Genomic DNA, 11,860 nt, shown 5'->3' on the forward strand with positions numbered 1-11,860 from the left:
AGTCTGATATCTCAGAGCTACACATAGGGCTCTAAATCAAAGGTTCTATATTATAAACAACTGTCCCCAAAAGAGAGTAGGAAAAGACTCAAGATGACCCTTTCAATGAAGATAGACTTTGAAGATATGCAAACATTCCTCTTAAAACTCTACAGTGCCCCTGCTAGAGAATACTAAAATGGATACCAAGACACATATCAGCAAGGAACCCCCTTGGCTTCCACTCAGGGTGTTTAATTAGTGGGATAGGATTCTGGGCTTAATGTTAGAAAGACCTGGATGTAATTTTGCCTGTGACACTTACTAGCCATGTAATCCTTTCTCAAGCCACAACATCTCTTAGCTCCAGTTTTCTCATCTATAAAATGGGGACAATAATGTCTCTGATACCTACTCCACAAGTTTTTTGTGAGGTTCAAATGAGATAATTATGTAAAATCTTGTGCAAAGCTTAAAGGGATTTATAAATGCCATGTTAATTGGCATTATCACTATCATCATTTTATTCAATCCCACTTGAAAGAAAAAAAGTTGAAATATTAAAAAGCAATCCTCTTTGTATTTGACAACAAGAAAATTTTGCACTTAATAGAATATGCGAATCAACAAACATTTATTAAGAGCCTCCTGTGCTCTGGGAACTTTACTGGGTGCTAGGAGAAATACAATAGGACCTCTACGTGTCACAGAAGATAGAGCACCAGGCCTGGAGTCAGGAAGACTCCATCATCCTGAGTTCAAATCTGGCCTCAGACATTTACTAGCTGTGTGAGACCCTGAGCAGGTCACTTACCCCTGTCTGCCTCAGTTTCCTCATCTGTAAAAGGCAACCACTGCCCAAGAAAACCCCAAATGAGATCCCGAGGAGTCAGACGTAAGACTGAACAATAACAAGGGGAAACATAAAGCTTAGATAATAAGTTTCCTGCCTTTATGGGGCTTACACTGTAGTGGGGAGAAGACAAGACACCAAAGGGAAACTATTCTGTACAATAATACATAAGTCCATTTGAGAAGTATAAAGTGAAACACTTTATGAGAGGTTAAGAATGAAGGAAGACTTCATGGAGGAGGCAGCCTGATCAAAGGCAAGGAGGTAGGAAACCACGGCATGTACATTGGGGCACACTTTTTAAATATAAGGAGTTATGTAAATTGGGCTTTAATGTAAAGTACACACATGAAGAGTGAAAATGCATGTTGAAGAAAGCTTCAATCCAACAAGGAAGAGAAAGGTAGAGCTCAGATCTGCTTGGCTTATTCTTAATTTGAGGTCAGCTAGCTACAATCAAAATTGATCCAGCAAGCAAGCAAAAAGAAGTGTTTATTAAGCACCTACTATGTGCCAGGCACTGGAGATACTAGTACAAGAAAAAGAAACAACCCCTGCTCTCAAGGAGCTTACAACATATGCAAATGTAGGTATATACCAAATAAACAAAAGGTTGTTAGGGAAAGAAGACCCCAGAATTTAAGAGTAGACCAGGAAATATTTCATACATAAGGCTGTCCTTGAGCTATATCTTAAAGGAGGTGGGGCAAAAGTACATTACAGGTATGGGGGTTGCAGGGTGGCCAACGTAAAGGCATAGGTGGGGGACCATGTATGAGGAATGTAGATAAGGCTGGTTTAGAGGGACCAAAGAGTGTGGGAAGGGGAGTGAGGCTGATAAGATAGTTTGGGAACAGTTTGGGAAGGACTCGAAAAGTCATAGGAGTTTGCGTAGTAAAGCATAGTAGTTTATTGAATAGGGGAATGATGTGGTCAGATCTCCATTTAAATGACATAATAAAAGTGCTTAGGACAGTGCCTGGAACATAATAGGGGCTTAGTAAGTATTTCCTGCTTTCCTTCCTCTTCTCTTCCTTATTTGTTCTCTTCTTCTTTCCCTTCCTTACTTCATGCTTGTCTGCCTTCCTCTTAATGAAAATTGTATTGGCAGCTACAGGGAAGCTGGATTGGAATGGAGAGAGATGCTGCAGGAAGAGAATAGTCAAAGTTATCTAGGTGAGAGGTGTTGAGGGCCTGAATTAAGGTAGCAGCTGTGTGAATAGGGAGAAAGGGACAAATGTAAGAAATTGTAGAAGTTGAAAAGGCAAAAATTATGAATCTGGATGACTATTGGTGTCCTCAAGAGAGCTGGTAAGAAATTTAGAGATTATTTAGTCCAAATGACTCATTTTACAGATGAAAAAACTGAGGTCCAGAAGAGTTTTGTGATTTATCCAAGTAGTAGTGTCAGGATTCAAACCCTGGTCCTTTCACTCCAAGTGCCCTTTTTTGAAGGCTGCAAGACTAGAGCTAATTGGCAATTGTGTGCAGGGAAAGATCTCAGTTGATGAATTGTGGTGTGTCTGTGTGTGTGTGTGTGTGTGTGTGTGTGTGTGTGTGTGTGTATGGTGGGTGCTGTTTGTAAGATACCCTATTAGTGAAGAATGTTGAGTAGAGACAATGATAAAAAATAAAACAAATAAAATTTAAAAAGACTTCAACATCACCTGTTGGAACCTACTAGTAAGGATGTTACAAAGTATGGGGAGCATGGGAAGTCCTGATGGGAGATCCTGGTGGAGAGTCGTAAATGGGGGCTTATTATTGATGAAGGGAGGGAAGGATATTTTGTGATTAGTTCATAGGAAAAAAGGAGGCTGGCTTTTGTAAGAGTAAGATGCTGCTAAGGAGAATACAAGATGAGGCTGAGACTCCTTTAGCAAGGAGTCTGGTGGAAGGGAGGAGCAACATTTTTTACCTCTACTGACCTTTTGAGGAACACTTTCTTGATGTTATGGTAAACCATTGTCCTTGAGAGATATTATTTAACTGCACACCTAAAATAGGTTGGACCTGAGCTTATCAAGTCTCTTTCCCAACATCGTGACTGATGATATGGAGTTACCAAGTTTTTTATTAATGATAATCTACATTTCACTTATATTATACATTTTGAAGTAGAGTCTGTAGTAGTAGATGTTGTTTTTCTTTGTTAGTGCCAACCTTTGCTAGTGCATGCTTTTCCACTAACAATAATAATCTCTATGAAATCAGAGGCATCGTTTTAATCATCTTTGTTTCCCCCATAATGCCTTGCATGCCATATGGGCATAAGGAATACTTGTTGAATGAATATCAGCGAAGTCCAGAGCCAGCCTTTCTTTTCTTTTCTTTTTTTAAAGAGGTTATCTTAATAACTTGCCATTTCAGCCAAATAAATATAAAATGTGCGTATAACAAACTCATTTTTGTCTTTTTTCTATTTGCTTCCATTTCATTCATGTCATGAATTCACTTTTGTCTATTTCCATGTTCATAAGGTTTTTGAGTGCATCCTACTTGCTTCTCCTTTATGTATAAGTAATTGTTCATGTCCCCATACAGCCAGATCCTATCCCTTTACACACTTTTTCCCAGTACCTTCCTAGTTTAGAATCCCTAGCTTCCTTCAGGGCTTAATATGTGACACAAGGCCTTTCCTGATTCCCTTCAGTTTCTAACCTTTTCTTTCCCTCCTCCCTGTCTCCCTCTCCACAAATTACCATCTATATATTTTATTATTACTTTTATGTATCCATATTGTCTTTTCACAATAGTATGTAAGCTCCTTGAGGACAAGGGTTATTCATAACTGTAGCCTTAGCACATGGTAGGTCTTTAATAATTGCTAGTGGAATTTAATTAAATTTGTAACTAGGGCTATTTGATAAGAATTGCTGTGAGAAATAGTAATGGGGTTCCTAAAATGGAAGAAACAAAAGGAAAGGCTCTTGAGGCTGGGATGATTTATCAGTGGGGACATTTTCCTCAATGTCCCAATTCAGTCATAGGTTTATTGATATCTGTTCTGCAGCAATTAGCATATTCTGTCTTGGTGGCACAGTGAATATAGTTCTAGACTTGAAGGCAGAAAGACCTGAATTTAAATCCTGACTCAGACACTTCAGTCATTGATTTGGTTGATAAACATTCATTAAGCACTTACTATATATCAGGCTCTGTGCTAAATACTGGGGATACAAAGAAAATCAAAAGGTGATTCCTGCCTTCAAGGAATTTATAGTCTAACAGGGGAGACAACAAGCAAACAAATACGTGCAGACAAGCTATAGATAGGATAAATCAGAAATAATAATCACTAGAAGGAAGGTACAAGAATTAGGACAGGTGTAATGGTAATTTAAATGGGAAGATCTTTCCCATTCATTAATAGGTCCATGTGACCTACTTGGTTCACATGGAAGTCTGAGTCTTTGGTGGGAGGAGTTTACTGAACAGGTGGAACAGGAAGAGGTAAAGCTGGAGCAGAGCTGAGAGGAAGTTAGTCATGACAGCAGTCAGAGCTGAAGGACGCAGGAAAGCAGGCAGCTGGCTGTGAGTGAGAGAAGGGCATTTTGTTTAAAGGAGACTGTGATTTGCTTAATGGAATTAGTTTCTGAGAAGTCTAGTGAGGGAAAGGCTTGGGATGGTTTTGTTCTCTGCGTTGTTATTGTGTATAGATTTTTGTTACTATGATGGATTTGGCTTTCTGGTGTCTGAATAAATGTTTTGATTCTGTCTTCCATATGGAGAGTCTGTTGTATTTCATGATTCAGAATTGCACTAGTATATTCATGGTCTGTATAGGTGCTGTGAATATTGCATTGGCTCTATAAGAAGTTGGGACAGGCATCCTGTAGAAGATGGGGTTTTATCTGGGACTTGAAGAAAACTAGTAAAGAGAGATGAAGAGGGAAAGCATTTCAAGCATGGTGGATAACCAGAAAAAATGCCTAGAGCCTAGAGGTAGAATATCTTGTTCATGGATCAGTAAGTAGCCAAGTGTCTCTGCATCAATAAGTATATGGGGAGGGGGAATGTAAGGTGTGAGAAGACTAAAAAGGTAGGAAGGATCTAGCTTACAAAGGGCCTTGAATGCCAAACAAAGAATTTTGTATTTGATCTTGAAGTGATAGATAGGCACTGGAATTTATTGAATAGTAGGAAGTGACATGGTCAGAGACAGACTTTAAGAAAATCACTTTGGTGAGTAGATGAAGGATGAACTGGAGTGGGAAGAGACTTCTGGCAGGCAGACCAGTATGCAGACAATAGCCCTTATCCAGGCATGAGACGATGAGGGCCTGCACCAAAGTGATGGTAGTGTCTAAGGAGAGAAGGGGGCATATATTAGAAATATTGCAAAGGTAGAATGGACAGGTCTTGACAACAGATTGGATGTGGAGAGTGAGAAATAGTGAGGAGTCAAGGATGAGTCCTAGGTTGTGAACCTGAGAGACTGGGAGGATGTTGGTGTCTTCTTAAGTAATAGGGAAGTCTGAAAGTTGGGGGAAGATTTAGGGAGTAAGAAAATTAGTTTAGTTTTGAACATATTGAGTTTAAGGTGTCTACTGGACATCCAGTTTGAGATGTCTGATAAACAGAGAGATAAGAATAGAAGTCAGCAGAGAGGTAAGGGATAAGTACAATTGAAAATCATCAACACAGGGGTGATAATTGAATCTATGGGAGCTGAGGAGATCATCAAGTGAAGTAGTATATAGAGAGAAGAGAAGAAGGCCTAGATGCAGGGAATGATCTTCATGATCTGGATCCAGAAAAGGAGACTGAGAAAGAATAGTCAAACATGTCGGAGAAGAACCAAGACAGTGGTATCCCCAAAACCCAGAGAGATAAGAATATCAAGAAGAGAGTGATGAACAGTGTTAAAGGTCAAGGAGAGGTCAAGAACGGTGAGGATTGAGAATAGGTCCCTGAATTTGGCAATTAAGAGATGATTGGTAGCAAAAAAATGATGAAAAGAAGGAGGAATGGGGAATAGCACTTCCAGACTTCAAATTATATTATAAAAGCAGCAGTCATCAAAACCACCTGCTATTTTTTAAAAAATAGAAATAGATAACGGAACAGACTAGACAAGGAAGAGTCAGGAATAATCGAACTCAATAACCTAGAGTTTGATAAAGTAAAAAAAAAAAATAAGTTATGTAGGGACAACTCCCTGTTTGATAAAAACTTCTATGAAAGCTAGAAAGCAGTTTGGCAGAAGTTAGGCCTTAGACCAAAACTTTTACCACACTCCACAATACATTCCAAATGGATACATGATCTTAATATTAAAGATCACACTATTAAAAAAATTAGAAGAGAAACAGCTCCTGTACCTCTTACAGCTATAGATAAGAGATGTATTCTTAATTAGAGATAGAATAGATTAGATAGATTAGAAAAGATAAAATAGATAACTTTGATAACTTGAAATTGAAAAGCTTCTGCTTCGACATTAATTAAATGTTGTTAAAAATTAATTAAATTAAATTAATTAAGAATAAGAAGGGAAGTAGATCATATGTGTGATAAATACAGAGAAGTGTGGGGAATCTATATGAATTGAAGCAGAGTGAAGTAAGCAGAACCAATAAAACAATATACACAGTAACTAGAATAATCTAAATGGGAAAAAAGCCACATCAAAATATAAAAAGTAAATGTAACACAATTATAAGAATCAAGCAGGATTCAAATGAAGAAATATGAGAAGACATCCCCCAACCTACCTGTGGGTGGAGTCAGGAAGTCTGCAACTATTTTATATTACACGTCTGCAGGCTTTCTCACTGAAATCAATCAATTATGCTGACTTCTTCTTTAAAACATAAACAACAAAGCCCCACTACTATTTGTCCTGTGGGATAGTGCTGGGAATGGGGAGGAGGAAGGATACCATGGTGATGTAAAAAACAGAAAACATCAAAAAAAGTTATTCAAAAAAAAGAGAAATCATTGGTAATTTTGGAGAAATTTTTAGTGAAATTATGAGGTCAGAAGCCATATTGTAAAGACTTGAGAAAAGAGTGAGAAAATCGCCTCTTGTGGACAACCTTCTCAGGTTTAGCCAAAGACTTCCCCTCAGTGACCTCAGCCTGTATCTACTCATCTGTTAAAGGGGATTATAACAACACCTACCTCACAGGAGTGTTACAAAGATCAAATGAGATAATGTATGTAAAATGAATAGCAAAACTTAAAGAACTGTGTAATTGTTGACTCTCTAAACTGTAAAGTCCTTTGAGAGCAGAGACTATATCTTACATTGCTTTTTTTTATCCAGAACCTTGTATAGTGCCTTGCATATAATAGAGTCTCAATAAATTTTCACTGAATGAATGAATGAATTGATCTGACAGCTCCACAGAATCAGAAGCCTTCATTATTGTACTGTCTCCTTCTCCCTTTCTCCTAAATGGATATTTAAAGAGGTAAAAGAAAGCTATTGCAAGTTCATTTTTCAAGCAGAATGTGCCATTTAGGGCCAGCTTTCCAAATATTGGCAGAATAACCAGGCCTCTAAGTAGTGTCATTTAATATCTACCCTCCCCTACAGCCAGTGGTTTGTCAAGGGCACTGTTCTTCCTCATTAAAATTCCCACCATTGGAGTCACTAATGGGTTAGATTACAAAGGCCCTGGAGCCCTGAGGGGAAGATATTAAGTAGGAAGGCAGTTTTCTAGTGAGGAAGAAAGCCTGTCAACCACACGACTTGAGTATAAGGGGTTTATATTATATCCCTGGACCAGTGAGGGTAGTCCTAAAGTAATGAAGCATGGGAATGGAAATGAAAAAGAACAGAATATTATAGACCAATAAATATTTAATGAATGCTTAGCTAACTTTCCAATTCTGCCTAGGACTGGTCTTGATACCATATTTAAAAAAGAGATGACATTGAATCATTCTTACAAACAGGATTTATTAGGAAACTAGTATTGTAGATAGAGTACTGCACTTGTATTTAGATGACCTAGGTTCAATTCTTAACTCTGACTAGCTCCTTGATGCTGGGTCATTCTCATTACTCCTCTGAGTTTATTCATCTGTCAAATGATAAACCTCATTACAACCTCACCCGGTTATATGTAAGGCTCCTTTTAAATAATCTATGTAAAGTGTTACCTTAATGTCAGATATTATGGGCTTCCCCTGACCTTGATGATCAAGAATTAATCATATCTTCATCTAAAATTGGTCACATCTTCAAATACACTCACATTTCTCTGGGACTTCAGAATTTATAAAGTACTATTAAGTAGGCACTTAATAAATGCTTTTTAACTTGACTTTTCTCACAACAACCCTGTGGAGTAAGTTGTGAAAACATTAGAAATGGCATTTAGTAGGTAAGAAAAATGATCTCTAGGGAGTTTAAATCTAAGTTTAAGTCTAAGATTTGCCCAAAGTCACACAGCTAGTAGATATTTGAGGTAGTATTATATGACCCCCCCCCCCCCCAAGGTTACTTTTAGCTTTAAATTTGTGATCCTGTGATTTGAGTCTAAATGACTTATCCAAATGACCATCTAAATGACAGATCCAAAAATGTAGATTATTAGATGATAGAATTAGACCTCTATGGGACCTTATAGATCATCCAGTTCAATCTTCTCATTTTACAGCTGAGAAAACTGAGACCCAGAGAGATTAAATTATTTTCTCATAGTTTCACAGGTATAATAGTTAACATTATTTGAAAAAAATTTTAAGTTATCAAAGTGCTTTTAAACACATTTCATTTGGTGTTCTTATCATCCCTATGTGACAGATGTTATCATGACCTCACTTTACAGATGAGGACCCTGAGATTGAGAGAAGTTGGAACTTACCCTTGGTCATCATAGGCATGCATGGACCATGGTCCTCAGAGGAAGGATCAGTGGTAATACTTGGTCGAGGAGGGTCAGAACATTATGTATGCCTAATTAATGTCAGAGGTAGGATATGATATCCAGGTCTTCCTGACTCTAAGCCCAACACTTTTTCTATTCTACCTGTCAGCAGATAGCAGAGAGTATGGCAGGCAAATTCTGAAAGAAATATAGTTTAAGAACATAAATTGCCCTGTCCTGAGGAAAATATAATTTCTAACTGACTAAAAAAGGTTGAATTAATCACCAAAACAATCATCTCTACCCTTGTCTGCAACACTTCTTGGGTATCTTTGTATGTCAGGCATTGAGCAAGAAGGGAAGTGTTTTATATCCTAACCATCCAGCACAGTGCCATAATGAGTTAATAATTAATAAATGCCTCAGTAAGTACTTAATTAATGCTTGCTGGTTGACTAGTGGATTGATTGAGAAGGACTTACAGTCCAGTTGGAGAGCCAAGATACATAGACAACATAGACAACAAAACAGGGATGGAGTCAAGATGGCAGAGTAGAAAGACACACATACTCTTCCCCTACAGCCCATAAAACACCTGTAAAAAAAAGACTCAACAAATTCTGGAGCAGCAGAAGCCACAGAACGATGGAGTGGAGGAGATTTCCAGTCTGGGGTGACCTGGAAGGCCTACTGGAAAGGTCTGTGGCACCAGACACAGAGCAGATGGCAGCCCTCCCTTGACCACTCACCAGGAGATGCAGGACTCAGGGGTGAAATCTCTGGTAGCAGCAGCAGTGGAGGGGTTCCCAGACTCTCCAACCCATAAAAGCCAGAGGCAGCTTCAAAGTTCAGTAAGAGGGCTTTTTCACCTCCATGAAAAGGGAGCAGGGTCTTCCCCTAGCCCTGGCCCCAGGTGACAGCAGCAGCAGCAGCAGCAGCAGCAGGTAGCCTGGCCATGGCAGGCAGCAAACTGCGTCCATTGTTCCATTGTTGGAGCGCTCAGCTTAAAGCCCCTGGGGGAATTGAGCAGATGATCTGAATCTCTGCTGCCAGCCAGGCCAGGGAGTAAACTCTTCTTTCTGGATTGTGCCACCATGGAGGAACTGAAACTTACAAGTCTCCAGAGTGTACCCTACACTTGACAAAGGACCCAAAAGTCAAGTAACTGGTTGGGAAAATGCCAAAAAAGGGGGAAAAAAATAACCCTATAGAAGGTTACTTTTCTGGTGAACAGATATCTCCTCTTATCCTTTTGGTCAAGGAAGAACAATGCTTACCATCAGGGAAAGACATAAAAGTCAAAGCTTCTGTATCCCAAACACGCAAAATAAATATTCAGTGGTCTCAGGCCATTGAAGAGCTCAAAAAGGATTTTGAAAATCAAGTAAGAGAGGTGGAGGAAAAACTGGGAAGAGAAATGAGAGAGATGCAAGAAAAGCATAAAAAGTGGGTCAACACCTTGCTAAAGGAGACCCAAAAAAATGCTGAAGAAAATAACACCTTGAAAAATAGGCTAACTCAATTGGCAAAAGAGGTTCAAAAAGCCAATGAGGAGAAGAATGCTTTCAAAAGCAGAATTAGCCAAATGGAAAAGGAGATTCAAAAGCTCACTGAAGAAAATAGTTCTTTAAAAATTAGAATGGAACAGATGGAGGCTAATGACTTTATGAGAAGCCAAGAAATCACAGAACAAAACCAAAAGAATGAAAAAATGGAAGATAATGTGAAATATCTCATTGGAAAAACAACTGACCTGGAGAATAGATCCAGGAGAGACAATTTAAAAATTATGGGACTACCTGAAATCTATGATAAAAAAAGAGCTTAGACATCATCCTTCATGAAATTGTCCAGGAAAACTGCCATGATATTCTAGAACCAGAGGGCAAAATAAATATTGAAAGAATCCATCAATCCCCTCCTGAAAGAGATCCAAAAAGAGAAACTCCCAGGAATATTGTAGCCAAATTCCAGAGTTCCCAGGTCAAGGAGAAAATATTGCAAGCATCTAGAAAGAAAGAATTTGAGTATTACGGAAATACAATCAGGATAACACAGGATCTGGCAGCTTTTACCTTAAGGGATTGAAGGCCTTGGAATATGATATTCCAGAAGTCAGAGGAATTAGGATGAAAACCAAGAATCACCTACCCACAAAACTGAGTATAATACTTCAGGGGAAAAAATGGTAATTCAATGAAATAGAGAACTTTCAAGTATTCTTGATGAAAAGACCAGAGCTGAAAAGAAAATTTGACGTTCAAACACAACAGTCAAGGGGAGCATGAAAAGGTAAACAGGAAAGAGAAATCACAAGGGACTTACTAAATTTGAACTGTTTACATTCCTACATGGAAAGATAATATTTGTAACTCTTGAAACTTTTCTCAATATCCGGGCAGTTGGAGGGATTACACACACACACACACACACACACACACACACACACACACACACAGAGAGAGAGAGAGCACAGGGTGAGTTGAATAGGAAGGGATTATATCTTAAAAAACCTAACATATTAATAAAAATATTTAAAGCAATAACTATAATAAAATTGGCTTCTTCATTGTAATACAAAAAATTGATAGGGAAATAACTGCCCATTAAATAGGGAATCACCTAACGAACTGTGTTACAAAAATGTAATGAAATATTATCAAACTAGAAAAAATTTTAGGGACTAAGAGTGGCACCAATAATAAATGATTCATTATTTTCTCTAACTGCTCATATATTTATTATATTCTAGGAGAGTTGACTTTAGAGGAATTCATCAGTGGCTTAGAAAAAGACCCAAATCTTTTGGAGATGATTACCAAGAGTTTTGACCTCTCCCACGTATTGAAGGTAATTCAGAGCGGGAGGAAGCAAGACACCTTGTCCTAGACCAGGGCCAAGGACAAAGACCTTTAAGACAACAAGAAACTTCAGCTGTGGAGACTTTATTTTGCCCAAATGTCTTTCAGTGAACACTATAGCTCCTGTAGCAAGAAAGAATTCTTCTCTTGTGTATAATATTCTTGGGTACAGATGTAACATTCTTGAATCAGACTAATAAATAAAACTGTGATATTCAACCCTGAGAAACCTTCCATAAAGTTATGAGGCAAACACACTGTTGTTTTCTGTTTAAATATTAGTTGTTCTGTCCTGTAGACTAGAATGTGGTAATAAAGTTGAAGGATAGATTTCTGGATCCCAT

The 11,860-nt window shown here is 38.2% G+C and overlaps 1 protein-coding gene across 1 annotated transcript in view; it reads left to right on the top strand.

The window, feature by feature from the left end:
* Nucleotides 1-11,544, top strand: part of GUCA1C (guanylate cyclase activator 1C) — a 51,578-nt gene extending 40,034 nt beyond the window's left edge. The window contains exon 4 of the mRNA XM_072615753.1: nucleotides 11,408-11,544. Coding sequence (XP_072471854.1) covers nucleotides 11,408-11,544 — 137 coding nt within the window. The remainder of the gene's footprint in view (nucleotides 1-11,407) is intronic.
* The last annotated feature ends 316 nt before the right edge of the window (nucleotides 11,545-11,860 follow it).

This window comes from Notamacropus eugenii, chromosome 5, assembly GCF_028372415.1.
Source record: "Notamacropus eugenii isolate mMacEug1 chromosome 5, mMacEug1.pri_v2, whole genome shotgun sequence".
NCBI lineage: Eukaryota > Metazoa > Chordata > Mammalia > Diprotodontia > Macropodidae > Notamacropus > Notamacropus eugenii.